The sequence below is a fragment of the Antechinus flavipes genome, chromosome 1 (genome assembly GCF_016432865.1).
Source record: "Antechinus flavipes isolate AdamAnt ecotype Samford, QLD, Australia chromosome 1, AdamAnt_v2, whole genome shotgun sequence".
NCBI lineage: Eukaryota > Metazoa > Chordata > Mammalia > Dasyuromorphia > Dasyuridae > Antechinus > Antechinus flavipes.
Window position 1 is genome coordinate 179,096,187 of NC_067398.1, and position 18,619 is coordinate 179,114,805.

General features: G+C 33.4%; 1 protein-coding gene across 1 annotated transcript in view; it reads left to right on the top strand.

Moving 5' to 3' along the window:
* ADGRV1 (adhesion G protein-coupled receptor V1) overlaps window positions 1-18,619 on the top strand; it is a 671,454-nt gene that overhangs the window by 199,104 nt on the left and 453,731 nt on the right. The window contains exons 68-73 of the mRNA XM_051971448.1: window positions 1,833-2,072; window positions 4,061-4,210; window positions 5,563-6,036; window positions 8,475-8,618; window positions 13,185-13,359; window positions 17,932-18,067. Coding sequence (XP_051827408.1) covers window positions 1,833-2,072; window positions 4,061-4,210; window positions 5,563-6,036; window positions 8,475-8,618; window positions 13,185-13,359; window positions 17,932-18,067 — 1,319 coding nt within the window. The remainder of the gene's footprint in view (window positions 1-1,832; window positions 2,073-4,060; window positions 4,211-5,562; window positions 6,037-8,474; window positions 8,619-13,184; window positions 13,360-17,931; window positions 18,068-18,619) is intronic.

The window sequence follows — 18,619 nt, forward strand, 5'->3', positions numbered from 1 at the left end:
ACAGGACAAAATTTTTTAATAGGATAAAGGAAAAAGGAACACAGAAAAAGAATACAGTGTAGAATTGAATTGGTTCATCAAAGGATCAGGAGAGGAAAGGGAGGAAAGGGAGCTAGAGAAATGGCAGTGATCTGGGAAAGAACTGAGGAGCAGAAGAATTAGAGCTCATGGGAATAATGAAGAACAGGATTAGGGGTTTCAAGGCACAGGGAGAGAGGGGAGGAATGATAATGGATTATGATCAACTAAAGGAGTTTCAGAATTCATTATCATGGACACCTAATACTTTGGATGATAGCAAAATCAAGTATAACTTAGCCAGTATCACACAGCTTACATTTGTTGGAGGCAGGTTTGAATAAATGTCTTTCTATCTCCTTGGCCAATCTTTATCCATTATGTTACAGTATTTTATATAAATATTAATAGAGATTTTTGATATATAAACACAAGAAAAATAATTAGTTTTATGTTTTATTCAAGTATATATTTAGTTATGAAAGACTTTATTAGAATTTTTTAATACTTTAAAAATGTTTTAATAGTGGGAAATGATTTGATTTTGATTTATGATTTATGTGAGCAATTTTCATTGGTGTTTTAAATAAAAATATAAATATGATTATTTTAAAATTAAAAAATAGAAATTTCTTAGCATACCATTCTTAAGTCAATATCTGTTCCTATTTCAAAATAGCTTAGAGGAGAAAATCAGTACTCTGTGTATTGTGCACAAAGCTTTTAAAGATAGATTTATTATTTAAATTATTCTACTTCGAAATGTCTCTACTTCGAGAGAAAATTCAAAGGAATAGAAATATAAAATGGCTTTGAGAAATCTCTCATGCAAGACATTTCCAATCACTTTTGTCTAAAATATTGTCTAAATATTTTCTATTTGTCTAAATATTGTCTAAAATTTCTCTGTAAAATAAAATAGAATCAAATTTTAACTATCAGTTTGATTCACACAGAACAATTATGTCAATTTTTTGCATATCTAAGAGAAATACTTTCTAAACCCATTTAATCCCTTTTAAACTAATCCCTCTAAGAATTTTCCCCCCTTTATCACAGGTGAATTCAAAATATATTTTAATTACTTTGAATTATATAAAGATATCTTTTATCCTTTGATCTGACCATTGCTTTAATCAGGGAATGGGGGAATAGATTATTGGTATTAAATGGAAAAATCAAGGGTGTCTCTCCTAAACCATCTTGGATCACTACACTCATTCCATCTTCAGAGGGAACAGATTTTCTCTCTGATCTCAATTATAGGAAATGAGATAAGATTTGAAAAAGATGTTAAATGACACTGATAAAGTATGGACAGAGTTATCTATCCCAGGGAACCTAGGACTTCAGAATAGAGTCTTCTATTAACTTGTAATATTTAACCTAAAGAGAGAAAGGAGGTGAGCATTTGGGTTAGTACACGACTCTATATTGACTGGCAAACTGAAAGCTCAGTGAACAAATCTGAAAGATTATTTTGATACTCAGAAAGACTTTAAGTATAGATAACAACCTCGTTACACCTTTTGGTTTGATTCCTGTCCATATTTTCCCTTAAACCCATTTTAGAATAATTATACAATTCACTCGAAATCTTTTGGTAACTTTTTGTGAGGTAGCAATAAACTGTTCATTTCTCCATTCATTTGCTTCTTAATCTCCCTGCATGGTTCTGCTCCCGGTTGTACCTAACTTTGAGTTCCTCTGCTATTTCTTATATCTGAGTTGTTGATATTAACATGCTTTGAACCATTGCCACTACAGAAGTTTCCATTGCCTTTTTATTAACTTGTAATTTTATAATTCTGCAGATTGATTGGGACATATTAGGACCTAATTCACAGGAAGTTCTATCACCACTGAACAATGATATTGATGAACCTGTGAATGGATCCTTTTCTTTTGGTGATGGAGAAGGTGGATTGAGAACCATATCTTTGACCATCTTGCCCCATGAAGACATTGAAGTCCAAGAAATCTTCATTGTTAAGCTTTACATTGTTAAAGGGGAAGCTGAATTAGACCAAAAGGCTAGAAGTATCTCCCTAGTAGTAAGTTTGTCTGTCTTTTGTGGTTTCTTCTACAAAATTCTGGTTTCATGGGGCCGTAGATTGTTTGCTTGTTTAACTTCCTCATTTTAAGAGGTAACATATTTACCCAGGTAATCAATAAGGAAGAGAGCTAGGTCCTCTTTACAATTAAGCACACTTTTAATTGCACCATGCTGAAGGGGGGTTTAGCAGAAAAGTTAGTGAAATATTGTACAACTGAAAAGATAAGTTTGTGACAAGATTTTTTTTTAAATTGACATTGTTAATCATTGCATTAGATAGAATCTAGCAAGTAATTCATGTTAGATCAGGCACTGAATATAGTGCCATTGAATATAGCTTTTAAAAGCTTCTGGAAAATATTGTATCTGAAGTACCATATGTTAATTTATCTTTGTGTGTGTCCTCTGTGCTTAGCACATACCTTTTATATTGGAAATATCCAATAAACGGAATTAACTTGGATACATTTTGAATTAAATCTAGTACTTAATGAATTAAATTGTATTCATTTAGTATTTGAGAGGAACTATTATTAAATATTCCTGAAATTTTGGTTAATCTATTTCCATAATTAATGCCCATAAATACCATACCTTGTCTACTTCCTTAAATTGCACTTGTATTTAAGGGCAGGTACCCAAAGGATAAAGACTTCTACTCCCACAGGTTTTGAGGGTAGCCTGATGGTAAAACAATTCATAAGTCTGATACTGCATGACTTGATGATACTTTTTCTCCTCCTTGAACTTTCATGCTGATCCTTCCCAGGCATGGGGTCTTTCATGGGATAATTGCTCACCAGAGCTCCCTAAGTCTGCACTTCTTTGTTTCTTGATGCTCACTGACTAGCGCAAGTTGGCTTTTATCCATAGCCAGCTTTTCTCACTGTTGCTAGGAGTCATGCTAGTGGAAATTCTCAATTGACTGTCTCTCTCTGTCAATGGGATCCTAGAGAGTTTGTGTCTGCACCTTGATAGAGATGTTTTCTTCTAGACCACTAACCTTGCAGTGAAATTGGAGAATAAATAAAGGAGAGAGTGAAGGGAAAAAAAAGTTTTATCTCCTACTGTTATTCTTTGGTATAGCTCTGGGGTGTCACACACAAATCTGCTTGCAGCTTAGATTGATTCAAATGTATAATCAATACCAAATGACTCCAGGGCTGGGAGTTATAGCAATTTAAAGACTTCTGGGGCAGGGCCCATTTTTCCTCAGCCAATAGATACTCCCTTTCTAATTCAGTTAAGAAATTTGTGGCATTCATAAAAGTATCACTGGGTCAGGCAGATCTTTTTCATCATACTTAGTTTAACACACTATTAACACTTTATTATTACATTCTTAATTTTCTGAGCTAGAGATATGGTCCAAGACCAATTTTTCTTCATCTTTATAAAACAATCATAAGTTACTTATTTGGAGAAACAATTGGTATTTCTAGTATAAACCATTTCACATGTATTAAGTTTATCCATTGGGATATTCATTAGAGGATGTGGGATATAGGTTTCTAACAGTGAAAAATTATATGGAAATATTCCATGACCTTCAAGTTTAGAAGCTACTTCTTGGTATTAAAGGGCTTTGCTTCTCTCTTGTCATGAGAAGTGATAGAGTTATGGTTGAATTTTAAAGCAGATGGTCTGTCTGGAGAGGTAATATGGCATATAGAGAAGTCAAGTTAGGCATCTTGACTATAAATCATGGAATCTTAAATTTTTTGCCTTATTATCTATAGACTATAAGGCCTGCCTGTTGCCTGAGACAGACAATATAACAAAGATGTTTGGAGGCCCTTTGAACAGTATATTAATTAACCACTGTGTCTTCATCATGCTTTTCTCCTTATCCTCTCACCATCTCTTTCCTGAGGTAGATTTTGAATGAATCAATGGTGAGTTCCCTTACTTGTTGATACTGTTTCACTACTATGATTATTATATAAATTGTACAAATCTACTCTTGTTTTGTTTGATATTTTCTAGATACAAAAGTTTGGTGATCCAAATGGAATTGTTCAATTTGCTCCTGAATCTTTATCCAAGAAGAATTATATAGAACCATCAACTTTGGAAGGACCACTTAGTATTACATTTTTTGTCAAGAGAGTCCAGGGAGTTACAGGGAATGTTACGGTATCATTACTCTCTTGTTGAGTTTTGCTAAATAAAATAACACTTCCATTAAGCATCTTAGTAAAAGAATGAGTTATATTTATAAAATGTACAATATCCCATTTTTCAATGAAACTGAAGTGGCTGAAATAATCTTGGGTTCAATTTGGTGAACTGAAGTTTAGTACATTTAGTACATTTCTCAATTCTGATCCCCCCATATTTCTGATTCTTTAAAAAATATTCTTGAAATATTCTGAAGTTACTTGGTTACCATATATAATATTCTTCAAAGGAATTTCTTTTTCAACACTGGGAGACCATTTGATTATGCAATTTTAGATCTTCCGGGGAGAGGCAGATGAGGGTTTGTTATGGTGCTGTTTGCTGACTGGTGGTGTTTCTGTAAATCAAAAGAACAAAATGTATTTTTTAAAAATAATATTCCTCTCTTAAATTCACACATTTCTGTCTTTTTCCCAGTCACATATTGAACTCTGTGCAAAGGAAGTATCTTTCTTAGCTGGAGCCAAAAATGGCTTAGCACCAACAAGGAACTATTAAAGTGAGAGGATGGGTCTGTGATAGAATTAGACCTTCAAGGGATTTCAGAATTATTCTAGTCCAACACCATCTTTTTTTAAAAAATCTTTCCACAGCCATCTTTTTACAAAGAAAATTGTGACATAGAGAATGTAAGTGATTTGTTGGTCAAATGTTATATAGATAGTAATCATCAAAATAATTTATATGGTTTATGGCACAGTCAACTATTGAAGTCAAAACTATTGTCTTCCTCATTAAAATGTGAGCTTCTTAAAGACAAAGGCCTGGGGTTTTTTGCCTGTTTTTTCTATCCCCAGCAACAGCACAGTGTCTCATTCATAGTCAATATAAAACAAATAAATGTTCATTGATTGGCAAAAGATGTTAATGATAATAGTTTATACTTATAAAATACCTTGTGAGAAAGCTCATGATCTATAATAGCCTTGTGAAGGAAGTAAAATACTCTGTTAGCCCATTTCAAAGATTAGGAGATAGAGGCTTATATTGGTGAAATGGTATCATTTGCCTCACAGTCAGCAAGTCTAGAGCAAAAAATCCACAACCAGAAGCAATAACCATGGTGGCAGAATCTAGGTTCCTTTTAAAATATTCCACAGTGTGACCAGATAAATCAATAATGTAAACCTACAGAATTATTAAGGGGAAAAAAAGAAATTATGTCTTGCTCTTTTATGATCAAGATCTGATTTTTCTTTTTTTTAAGCACAGTCTATTATATGTAATATTCTCTGCACACTGGAGGGGAATGAGGTTTTTCAGCTGAATATTATTTTGATTAAACCTTTTTATTGTCCTTCTTTTAGATTTATTGGGAACTAAGCAGTGAATTTGATATCACTGGTGATTTCCATGCCACAAGGGGTTCTTTCACAATTGCTGATGGGGAGACTGAAGCCAGCTTTGATATTCAGCTGCTGCCAGATGATGTTCCTGAAATAGATGAGAATTATGTAATACAGCTGATTTCTGTGGATGGAGGAGCAGAATTGGATAAGGAAAAAAGCTTCACAACCTTCTCTGTTCCTGCAAATGATGATCCTCATGGAGTGTTTGCTTTGTATGCCCGTTGGCAGTCTGTAGTAGTTGAGAAGAGCCTCAGTAGATATATACAAATTAATGTAACTCGGCTTGCTGGAACATTTGGAGATGTAGCTGTGGGGTACCGAATATTGCCCAGTTCTCGAGACCAAGCAGTTGTGATGGAAAGAACAGAGGGGCATCTGATAATCAAAGATGGTACCAATCATAAAGTGGACACGGTGCCAATATTTAATCAGGTTTGTAGCATACTCTGATTCTTGATTCCTAAAATTGTCTCCTTACCTAGCTAATGATTGGTTTATGTAATTTCCAAAGGGACATATTTAAACAACACATAAAATTAATTAATTGCAATGGCAAATTCTGACACTTTATTTTTTCAAATGGAATAATACTCTTATACAGGCAGGATCTATAGATTTCTTTTTATTGGTGTTGAATTTGACATTTTTAATGAGGTAATTCAGAACAACTTCTTTTAAAGGTAGAGGTCAGTTAGCTATTTGTAACTAAGTCTGCATATGAGTCCTTACAACATATTTGTAACCATATTTTGGTCACTTAAAAAAAAAACAAATAAACAAAATATCTTTTCTTCTTAATCAATTCTATATAACTTGTACCTGAAAATTTTATGCAAAAATTATGGAGAAAAGCCATAATGGCAACAAGTAACTGAACTTTAGAGACTAAAGTACTGACTAAAGTACTGACTGTCCAGGGTTTCATTTTTGTTGGTACTCCACATTTCCTTTAGTGTTTCCCACTCTTTGTTTTATTTGTCCTTCATCTATTTTGAGTCCCTGGGAAGTACCCTAGATATTTTCTCTTCCATTAATACCTATCACATTTTTGGTAATATGTTTTTTAAAAAGATGAATGAAATCCCCCAAAATATTACAATACTGTTACAAAATACTTAAAATTCTTTCTTACATAATTTTCTAATTAGGTACAGCATTGATTTTTTATAGCACATAAATATACACACAATGAACAACTAGAATTTAGAGTGTCTCTCTCTCTCTACTAGAGAAACTTCTTTCCTTTTTATTGTGTGTATGATGTTGCATGAAATAAACCATTTTACCTGCTCTGGTAATTGTTTCATCCACAACTCCTTGTTATGTGTTTGAATGTGTGACTAGCCTTCTTTAGAGAAGACATTTTTGTGTGTTGTATTTTTTTTTGTAAGGCCTCTATGTATTACTTGAGCAAGTAAACCTATCTTAAACAATGACAGATGCATTGCTAAGGCAGATTAATAGGGCTTGAGTATCCAGGCTTTGCCTGGGTTTCAAATTCTGTTTTGAGGAGGGAACTTTGTACATGGTTTTTTGGTACCAGAATTACAGAGAAATCATGGAATCTCATGATGTTTGTATTTCATTGAACCCTTACTACAGAATCCTGGCTTCTTTTGTTTTCAGTCCTTTAAAATATTTCAGATTGTTCCAGAGTTATAGTCACAGAGGTAGAGGAAAGAGCTTAGAAAATCTGGTGCAATATGGTATAGTGGAAAACGTGAAGTCAGAAGTCAGAAAAAATAGGGTTGAAGCCCAGCTTTGCTGTTTCAGGCAATGCTTTTATGACTTTGGGGGAATCATTTTTTTCTGGATTTCTGTTTTCTCATCAGTAAAAAGAGGGGGTAGGTCTTCTGAGAGAAAGTGATGGGACATGGAGTTGGAAAAGGAACAGAATATGATAAACTGAATAGAAGGGAAAAGGAAATAGTGAAGGTTATTTGGAGAACTTTGGATTAGTGAAGATAGAGAATGAATTTTGTGAAGAGAAATTTGGAAAATAAATAATTGGACTGAAGGAGAAAAAGGTGAAGAATGAAAAAAAAAAAGGATCAAAGAGAAGGACCAAAGGAGAAAGTGGTTGGTAAGGCAGGCTAAATAAGAAAAGGTAAATTTTTTTTAGAAAAGGGAAAAGAAATTGATTGTGATTATTTAGTTATTTTTGAGGGGAAGGAATGGAAGTTGGATATGCTGTCAAGTCATTAAGAAATGATAGAAGGGTGTAAAAAAGGGATTCTTAACTTTTTTATATACTTTAGATCCTTTTAGTAGTCTGGTAAAGCCTATTACAGAGTAGTATTTAATTTCATTCTTTGAATATTCTTGATATATAGAGAAAAGATATGAAATTCCCAGCTAAAGGGTTATTTATTCCTGACTAAAATGTAGTTGGGAAATGCTTAACAAAATAAATTAAAATACATTACTACATAAATAATGTTAATTTGTGGTTTTGTAAAAATCTGGTTTCTATTTGAGTTTGAAACAAGCACTGATCTAAAGGATAACAAGGGAGTTGATAAGTTTGTCCGTTCTTTCATTCCTCTATGTATCCTTATGTATGTCGTTTTGATCACATGTCTCTCTGATGAAATTTTTAGTTTCTCCTCTTCATTTGTAATGTTTTGCAACCTAATCATGTATAACTATGTAACTTTTCATTGACCCATAAGTGATCTTCAAGTTCAAGTTTTCAGAGGCTCTGGTGTTTATAACTCAGACAAAACCAGAAAAAATAGAAAGGAAATAGATGTTCAATAATAGTGTTTTTTAGTACAGAGCCTGGTAGCGAAACTAATGTAAAAAATTAAAAACAAACAAAAAACAAAAAAAACAAAAAAAAACTTTTTCAAATAAAAATTTTTTTTAAGGTGTTTCTATTCTTGGGCTTGAATTTCACTCTGGAACTGTTAAACGTCATCCATGTTGGTGGACAGTTCTATGGAATGCCAAAAATACTAGAAGAAGCAAAGTCAACTCTTATCTCTGTCCCTGAAGAAGCTGCCAATTCTGAGGTAATGGAACTAGATTTGAGTGCCAAAGAAACCACAAGGGGGCACTGTAGAATTTTTTTCTTTAAATCTGAACCTGTGTTCCTAGGAAGAGGTGTATTTATTTAATTTAAAATATGTTTGTGTATGTGTTCATTTACAAATGCATATATGTATATTTGTGTTATATATACACACAAAGATATTATATATGTATAATATTTTTGTGTATGTGTGATGTATCAGTATCTATGTATTTATTGAAATGATTTAGCTTTGAATGAAAAAAAGACTTGTAGAACTTACAGGTATTTTAGTAATAGTAATTATAATAATTATCAACATATATGTGTGTAGTGTTTACTATATGCCAAGCACTATACTAAGAACCATACAATTATTATCTTATTTGATTCAAACAATAACCTTGGGGTGTAGATACTATTATTTATTCACATTTTTTAGATGAAGAAATTCGGCAAAAAGACTTCCAAGGACTTGCCCAGTGTCACACAGCTAGTGTCTGATGCTATATTTAAATTCAGGTTTTCTTGACTCCAGGCCTGGCACTCTATCTTCTGCACTGACTAAATTTCTTCTTCTGCACATTCCTTTTATATCCATGTACCTTTTAAAGTACAATATAGACATCTTTGAATAAATTATATTTAAATAGATTTTTACCTATTGCTTTAAATAGAAATGATAGATCTTTTAGAGATAAGCTAGAGGCTGTTTGAATAAATGAGATAATAAAAACTTACAAAATATAATACTGATATTTTAACTTCTCAAACAATAATTTTGCTTCATTGTTCTAAATATCTTTTTTTCTCTTCTTAAAATTCTCATCACATCTTCCTCTTTCTTCCTCTCAACTCAGGACTTTGCCTCTTATTTTGCTGAGAAAATTGAGAGCACTTACATACTCTCTTTTTTTACTTTTTATCTCAAAACCAAAACCATGTGATACCATCCCCTGTGGGAATCACGTTCTTGCCTTGTCCACTCTATAATGGACAAGAAATACTTTGCCATCCTAATTTTGGACCAACTAGCTTGAAGAGAGAAGTGGGAAATAATGGAAAAATAATTTTCTCCCCATTGGTCTAAGAGACAATAGTGCTTTTGACCTATCTGTATCAAAGAGAAAAATAATTTTCTTCATATCAAATGGCATTGTCATACTTTGAATGCCCACAGTGCCTTTGTTTTAACCACTCCAAGGTAAGAATATTTCACCAAGCCTAATCCCTCTCTCTGGGATGGCCCAAAGTCTCAGCTCAGCCCACTCATTGCCCCATGGCATTGTCATGTATCTATGTATAAGACCTCCTGCCAGGTACACGTCAGGGAATGAATCATCAAGCACATTTATATGCCATTGCTTGGGGACTCTCTCTGTGTGTCTGTGTACAAGCATGCCAGGTCCTTTTCATTAAGCCCATTATCTCCAGAGTTGTGGAGCAGGGAGCACAATGTGAAATGATAACTGGCTGAAGTGGAGCAAAGCTTTTGACTGTTGTGGAGTGCCAGCCTGCTTATATTGGAGAGCCTAGTATGGGCTTTTCCCCATTTGCAATTTCATGATGTGTGTTTGACTGGGAGCAGATGCTATGTTCTACTTTTCTTTGTATTCATAGTGCTTAGCACAGTGCCTGGCACATAGTAGGCACTTAATAAATACTTACTGACATGCTGTTTGCATTATAAGAATCTCTCCTTTTCTTTTACCTCTTATTATACTGAATTAGGAGAGGGGGACAGCATTAATATAGAAGGCATATATCTGCCTTACAGTCATCATGATAGAGTGGATTAAAAAGCCTCAAAATTGGAAAATTCTCAGTTCAAGTCTTGCCTCTGATACCTTTCATTGTGTGACCCTGGATAATCATTTAACTTTTCAGTAACAAAAACAATAAATAGTAATAATAGCATCTTTATAGCATTTTAAGGTTCATAAAACATTTTTTGATTGCCATATCATTTTATTCTTATAACAACCCTGTGAGGCAGATGCCATTATATCACCATTTTATAGAACAGGAATTGGAGACAGAAATAAAGTCATATACTTGGGGCTATACAGCTAATAAATGTCTGAGACAGGATTTGAACCCAAGTATCTCTGACCCAGATTCTCGTTCTACTTTTTCAGTGCCCGAGGCAACCCTCTTAAAATTATAAAGTTTAGGGCAAGTGCTGATCTGCATTAGTTGAAGGAGTTTCCTAATGAGGAGTGCCACATGCCAATGAAATCATGCATCTAGTCCATAAAAAGATACATGGCCTAGATCATTAATAACCATTTTGTATAATCTGTGATTTTACAGAAACTGAACCACAGCCTATGTTGTTGCCTTCTTTGAGGTATCTCCAGGTAGTATCATTGGGCTTGTTTTGATCAGGATGTAGATTTCACTTTTACAGGATAAATATCTGTGTACCCCAGGGAAATCTTTGATGCATTCTGATTTCTTTGAAAAGAAGATACATAAGAGGATCATGGATCATGGAATCATACAGGTTTACAGTCTCAGAGGCATCTTAGGTCACCTTTCATGTCCCATCCACTTTATTTCCTCAGTAGCACTCTCCTTGGACTCCTCTCTAGTCTTAGGGCCATCATCCTATAACAAGCTCTCATCACTTCTTCTCAGGAGAATTACCTTAGTCTCTTCCTAGTTCTCTTACATCCACTCTTTCTTCTTTCATCTACATTTTGCAAAATTGATATTTCTAAGGCACTGATCTGATCATGTGATTTCCCTGTCCAGGAAGGTCAGAGCTAAAAAACAAATTCCCATGTTTGACTTTTAAAACCTTTTACTTTTCTAGACTTATTGAGCATTTCTCTCCTTCAAGCACACTATTTCCAGCCAAACAGATTTTTAAAAATTATTGCAGTTCCTAATACATGACATATCATTTTGTGTATCCTTGCCATCCATCTCTGCTTTGTAGTGTCCCTGTTTTCCTTCAGAATGTCACCTCCTCTATGGAACCTATCCTGAATCACATAGCTGCTAGTACCCTCCTTTCTGGATATTAAAGTATATCTATTTTTCTTCAGACATTTTATCCCCGCCCCCATCTCAACTCCACACTAAAATGTAAACAACTTTTTATTGTTGTTTTTATTTTTTTTAACATTCTTAGCATCTAGCCGTGCTTGACATGGAATAGATGCTTAATAAATGTTAAATAAACGAATGTATGAATTTTAAAGTTGAAAAAGATCTTAGAAATCATGCTGTCCAGTCCTTTTACTTTGCATATAAGGAAACTTTGTTTATTTACAAAATTACTTCAAAATGTATATATACAAAATTCACCCTTAAATTTAAGCGAAGTTCAAGTTTAGTTCAGTATAAGTTTGTGTGTGCATGTGTTTAAAAAGGAGGTTACCTCTGCAGAGCAATTTGAAACTATGTTCAAAGGGCTATCAAACTGTGCATATCCTTTGTACCAACAGCGTCTCTACTGGATCTGTGTCCCAAAGAGATCATAAAACAGGGAAAAGGACCCACATGTGCAAAAATGTTTGTAGCAGTCTTTTTTTTTTTTTTACAGTAGCAAGAAACTGGAAATTGAGTGGATGCCTATCATTTGGGGAATGGCTGAATAAGTTATGGTATATGAATGTTATGGAATATTTTTCTATAAGAAATGATGAGCAGGCTAATTTCAGAAAAGTCTGGAAAGACTTACGTAAACTGATGCTGAGTGAAATGAGCAGAATCAGAACATTATAAACAATAACAACAAGATTATGTGATGATCAGTTGTAATAGACTAGGTTTTTTTCAACAGAGATAATTCAAGACTGTTACAATAGACTTGGTTTAGAAAGTGCCATCCACATCCAAAGAGAAAAATATAGAGACTGATTGTGGATTAGAGCATAATATTTTCAGCTTTTTGTTGTTTGTTTGCTCATTGTTTTTTTCTTTCTCCTTTTTTTCCTTTTTGATCTGATTTTTCTTGCACAGCATGATGGATATGGCAATATGTTTAGAAGAATTGCACACGTTTAACTTTTATCAGATTGCTAGCTGTTTTGGGGAGGGGGAAGGAGGGAAGAGGGAAGAAAAAAATTTCGAAAATAAAGTTTTGCAAAGGTGAATGTTGAAAACTATCTTTGCATGTATTTGAAAAGATAAAATATTTTTTAAAAAAGAAAGGAAACAATTGCTCATGACTTCTATGTTGCAGTGGGAGAATTGATGTCATATTATACTGTATTCTTTGATTTTATATATTATCTTTGTTCTAGTAAACTCTTCAATCTGCTTTGTTAGAATGTCACTATTTGTTCAGTCCTCCATTTTGCATTATATTTATACATGTTACTTGGGGGAGATAATAATTGTATTAATGATTTCTATTATTATGTTAATTTATGTTAATTATATTTATTTAAATTAAATTTATATTAATTATTATGTTGATTTTCTATTTTAAAAATCTGGAATTAAGTAAAATAAACCACCTACCATGCGACCTTTTTTTTTTTTTTAGGAAATACTTAGAAATTCCCACTTATAAAGCTATGATATATTCATCTTTTTTCCCTTTCTATTCGAGGTTGGATTTGATTCTACTGCCTTTCAACTTACCAACATCAACAGTGGCACAAGTTTAGTTGTTATATCCAGGAGAGGTACATATGGTTCTGTTACTGTTACCTGGAGCTCTGGTTATCCCTCCAATTTAGAAATTCCTGAATTTGTTGACATAGGTGACATTAAACCAAAATTTGGTAAGTGTAATTTTAAAATATTCAAGTTTTAGGTTTTGACTGAATTTTAAGGTTCTACTTTATATTCTGATGTGGTATCAGAAGTACACCAGACTGCTTAATGCAAATTTATTTTCCAGTTATTTAGGATAGGTTATCTTTCTCCAATTATTATTTTACAATTGGATTCAAATAGTTATTGGATGTGTATTAATAGTAAAAATCCCAAATATTTTATAACATCTAAATTATTATTTTGGTTAAAAGTTTTTTTCTTGATCTTCCTTTTGGATTGTGTTTGTAATACATGAGTGCTGAATTATGTTGAGTTAGATTATACTTTGCTGATTTTATTATTTATTATTTCAGTTAAGTTTTTAGTTGACTCTATTGGGATTTCTATATGCCCCATTTTATTATCTGCAAAAAGGTGATAATTTTTATTTTTTTGTTTATAATTATTGCTTCTATTTCTCTTTCTTGTCTTATTATTCTAGCTGGTATTTTTAAATCTGTGGTAAATAGGGGTGATAATAAACAGCATCCTTTCTTTCTTATCTTATTGGAAAAGGTTTCAACTTTTCTCCATTATTTAACTTTGCTCTTGGTATAATTTATTATATTAAGGAATGGTCTATTTATTCCTATGCTCTATAGTGTTTTTCAACAAAAACAAATTTTAGATTTTTGCCAAAAGACTTCAGCATTCATTCATGTTATGTGGTTTTTAAAATTATATAATTTACTATAGTTATAGTCTTCCTTATGTTGCTCCAACTTTGTATTCCTGGTAAAATGCAATTTGTTGTTACATATAATCTTTTCTTTTATGCTGTCATACTTGGTGATATAGGTCCCTCCTTCTCTAAAAATTGTTTGGCCATTTGTCTTGCTGTGATTTAGGCCCATTTTACCTAGATACTAATCATGATCACCATAAAAGATGTTCCAAATCTGCTTTTTCCCCCCCAATCTCCAGTAACCCTACTACCATTCTTTCAACAGTTGTGCTTTTTTTAAAAACCATTTTACTGAGAAAATCAAGGCCATCCATATTCAATTTGCTCTCCTCCTCTATTCCCTACCTCAGAATCACTCTAAAAAGTTTTCCATTTTCTCTTCTTTGGTACAATCTTTGAGGAAGGATCTCCTTCCTCTTTTCCATGGGTTGTTCTTCCATTTGTGTTCTTAGGTCTGTATTCTAGAAACTTTCTCTAGTAATCATCCTAACCAACTATTTTTTTTCCTATTTATCCATATCTGATAGTTTCTTTTGTGATGTTCTCTTGTCTCTCCTATCCTTAACAGGACAATATAAGACCTTTGTTTACTCTTGCTATGCCCTCTAGCTATATCTCTTCTTTCTTTCCCTATCAGGGTCCCACATAGTTGTCTTTCCTCACCAGTGATACTTCTTCAAAATGCACTCATTTTCTGGTTTCTTATCCTACCATTTTACTGAAATTTCCAATGATTTCATAATTACTAATGATTTCTTAACTGGTCTTCCCTTAGCTGACATTTATATAGCACTTATTATATACTAGGCACAGTCCTAAGAGCTTTACAATTAAAATCACATTTGATTTTCTCAACAACCCTGGAAATTAAATGTGATTATTATTTCCATTTTATAGATGAGGAAACAAGTAAATAGATTTTAAGTGACTTGTGCAGAATGACATAGCTAATAAGTCTCAAGGTTTTATTTGAATTTGGGTCTTCCTGAGTATAGGCCCAGTGCTGTATCCACTGGACCACCAACCTAATTCCATTTGGACACTCTTCCCTCCCTTAATCTCCTTGATACTTCCCTTTCTCCTAGTTTTCCTTCAATCTGCTTTATCATTCTGAATCTGTCTCCATAATTTAAATCTTATGACTTTTGACTGCCTGCTGAATATCTCTATCTGATAAAGTCTTGGCAGCACCTCAGAAGTTCAAAGTGAAGTATTTTATTCCTCTCCTCCTTATCTGAATCCCATTGCTTATGAAGGTGCTTGGTTCAAATCATAAGAGCATCAGGGCAGCAAGAAAATCAAGCAGTAATACAAACAGCACTTTAGTGAATGGTGATAAACTCAAGTTACAGCAGTGGAGGATGCCTGTGAAAAAGCATCCAGTAGGGAAATCTGACATCACTGGATGCATCCAGAGAGAAGTTTCAAAGAGCGTACTCAGGGGAGTGTTGTTCAATCACTATCAACTCTTATCAACTTATCAACTGAAATGCGCCCCATTTGGAGTTTTCCTTGGCAAAGGTATTGAAATGGTTTGTTATTTCCTTCTCCAGCACATCTATTTTATCAGGCAGAAGTTGTGTGATTAGACCAGGGTCACCCAACTAGGGAACATATGAGATTGGATTTGAATTCAATTTTTCTTAATTCCAGGCCATGTGCTCTCTCCACTGAGCCACTGGTTGCCTCTCTTAACTGGGTAGTATGCAACTTGTTAAGTCTTTGAGCAGTTACAGATAAAGATCTTTATCTGGCCAGTTATCAAGTCATGATAACTACCTGGATTGGGCAAACATTGATAATTCTGATCAGAAAGCTGGCATTATTGTAGCTGGAAGCTAGGAAAGAACCTTTTGTTTACTCATTCTTTCTGTATAAAATCTGCAAATTCTTTGTTTTCTATTATCACTCCATCCTATGTCTTTTTATGGTATCACTATCCAGCTAGTCATTCAGGCTCATAATTGTATAATTATACTTGATTCTTTCCTGTCATCCTCTATCCTCAACATTTAGTCAGTTTCCAAGACCTGTTGATTTTATCTCCAAGTAATTATATCTCAGTTATATAACATTTTCCCCTATTCATACTACTATCAATCCAGTTCAAGATCCTATCACCTCCCTGGCCTTGATTATTCTAATAGCCTCCTAATTGTTATCCCAGACTTCAATATCTCTCCCTCTCAAGTAAATACCAATTAGAAAGCGGTTAAGAGCTCTTGTATTAGGCCATATAGATTTTTTATATACATATTGCTGTGCTTAAACATGAGGTTATAATTATCAAAATCACTACCAATTTATTTATGGTATATTTGCTTGGAAAAAAAGTGAAACCTTTGAAAAAGGTTTTTTAAAAAATCCAATCTTTTTCTTTAGGCATTCTTCACCTGAATTGTAAGGTATTGAAAGCATTACTCCATAGATTTTGTATATCCTACTACTTTTCTTCTCAACCAATGATCTTTTCAACTTTCTGGGGTGCTCAATGAGGAAAGGAATATAGCCAGAAACAGTTCCCAATGAAAGCACTACTCTCTCTTTACCTGCCCATAGAAGGGCTTCCCTCTGAGAATTGTCATTTTGCCATGAATGATTCACCTCAATCTCTCTCTCTCCTATTGACTTTAGGGAAATAGAAGGAAATTAATAAGAAACTGTGCTCTCCTTTTACTTGAAAAAAGTGAGACAAGTATATTTGGATCTGAATTCATTGTAAACTGCTATAGTTCGACATTGTGTATATAGACAGGTATATATATATAGATATAGATATATACATACATATATATGTGTGCTTTTTAAAAAAATGTTATTTTTAATTTCCTTACTTGGTATATTGTAACCATCTATTTACATATCTCTGCGTCACTTGCCATCCCACTCAAACACATTTGTTTCTCCATGTGACTAGAAACTGCAGGAGGGATTTTTAAACCTGGGTCTTTAAACTTGTTTTTTAAATATTTGGATAACTGCATTTCAGTATAATTGGCTTCCTTGGCAACCCTGTGTATTTTATTTTATATATTTAAAAACATTATTCTAGGAAGAATACCAGACTGCTAAAAGGACCCAGAAGACACAAAAAAGTTATAATTCCTTACTTATAGGAAGAGATAGGCTAGAGCTACTTTCAACCAAAAGCCTTTAAAACTGATTGTTAAATTTTCAGTGTTGGTATTTATCCCTTGGAAATTGGCAATGTTATAAATCAGAACTTGATTTGTTGTTTTGTTGATTGGTCTTAAGGTTATAGAGAAAAATGTTATTAATGAAGATTACATTTAAAAGTGTGTATTTTGAGGGGAGTGGAGAGCTAATTTTTAAACATTTAACAACACTCCTCTGTCTAGAGGTCTGGATTATTCCTGTTGTGATTCCAGAATACAAGATGTTACCACGCTTTGTTCTCAGTCACAATGATCAGTCCTTTTTTCTCCTTTTTTTGTACAATTAAAACAGTAAATATTGCATTTTTATTCTCTGCTTGAATGAAAAGTTCTGAAAAATCCTTTCATAAATTCACATAAATTCAACATAGTATTCTTTCTCATTTTTGTTTATGTCTTGTTTGCTTGCTTTTGTAATCTGTAAAATCTCCATACATACACACAAGGGACTCCTTATTGATTTGTTTTTTGGTTTTTGATATCTTAAGCATATCAGAGTATCACTTTGGCTGTCCATCTGTTGCCTTTAATTCTTGTTGTATAGTTGGCCCATCTTCTTTCTCAGTTTTACATGTTTTTAATATGTCTCTTCACACTGTTATTAAGAATTCAAACTTTAATTAAGAACTGACTTTTTAAATTAAGGATCTTTCTTTCTTTTTCATATTCCTTTCCAGGCATTCTTACCTTTTCTCATAGTGAGAAAAGTAAGAAAGTTTCATTATCTACTCTTCCTAGACCTGGTAGACCAGAGGCATTTATTATTCATTTATCCATAGTGCAGAGCAGTACACCTGGAGGAGCTCGACTGAGGTAAATATAATTAACATACATATAAGCATCTTTGATAGCTCATTATAAATGCATATGAAAAATAAAAAATCTGATGACAGATATTTAATCTGAATCTATTTTTTCAAGATGTAAAAAGTTAGTGAATAGCTCTTCTTGATTCAGAAACATGTTTCTCAGTTTTAATGTAGGACAGAAGTAGTGTGTTCTAAAAATGGCATATTACCTGAGTTTCTTTAACATGCAGACTAGTTGTCTTTTCCACACCATCCTATTTATTACTTGTTTCACAATCCTCTGGTCCTAAGAGTCTATACTAGGTGCCATATCCAACCTCACTGCTCCTTCTCAAGTGACAAGTGATCAGAGACAGCACTGGCCTGCTCCTTCTCAAGCAAGAGAATTGGCCTGAAATAACACCTTCTTCCCCATCCTCAGCATATCAGAGGCTAGCAGTTGCCAATTTGGCATCCCACTTTTGAATAATTGCCAACTCCTTATAGAAAAAAGTTGGAGACTGAAATATTTCTCTCAACTTGAGACAATTTTTTGAAATCAGAAGTGAGTCGTAGC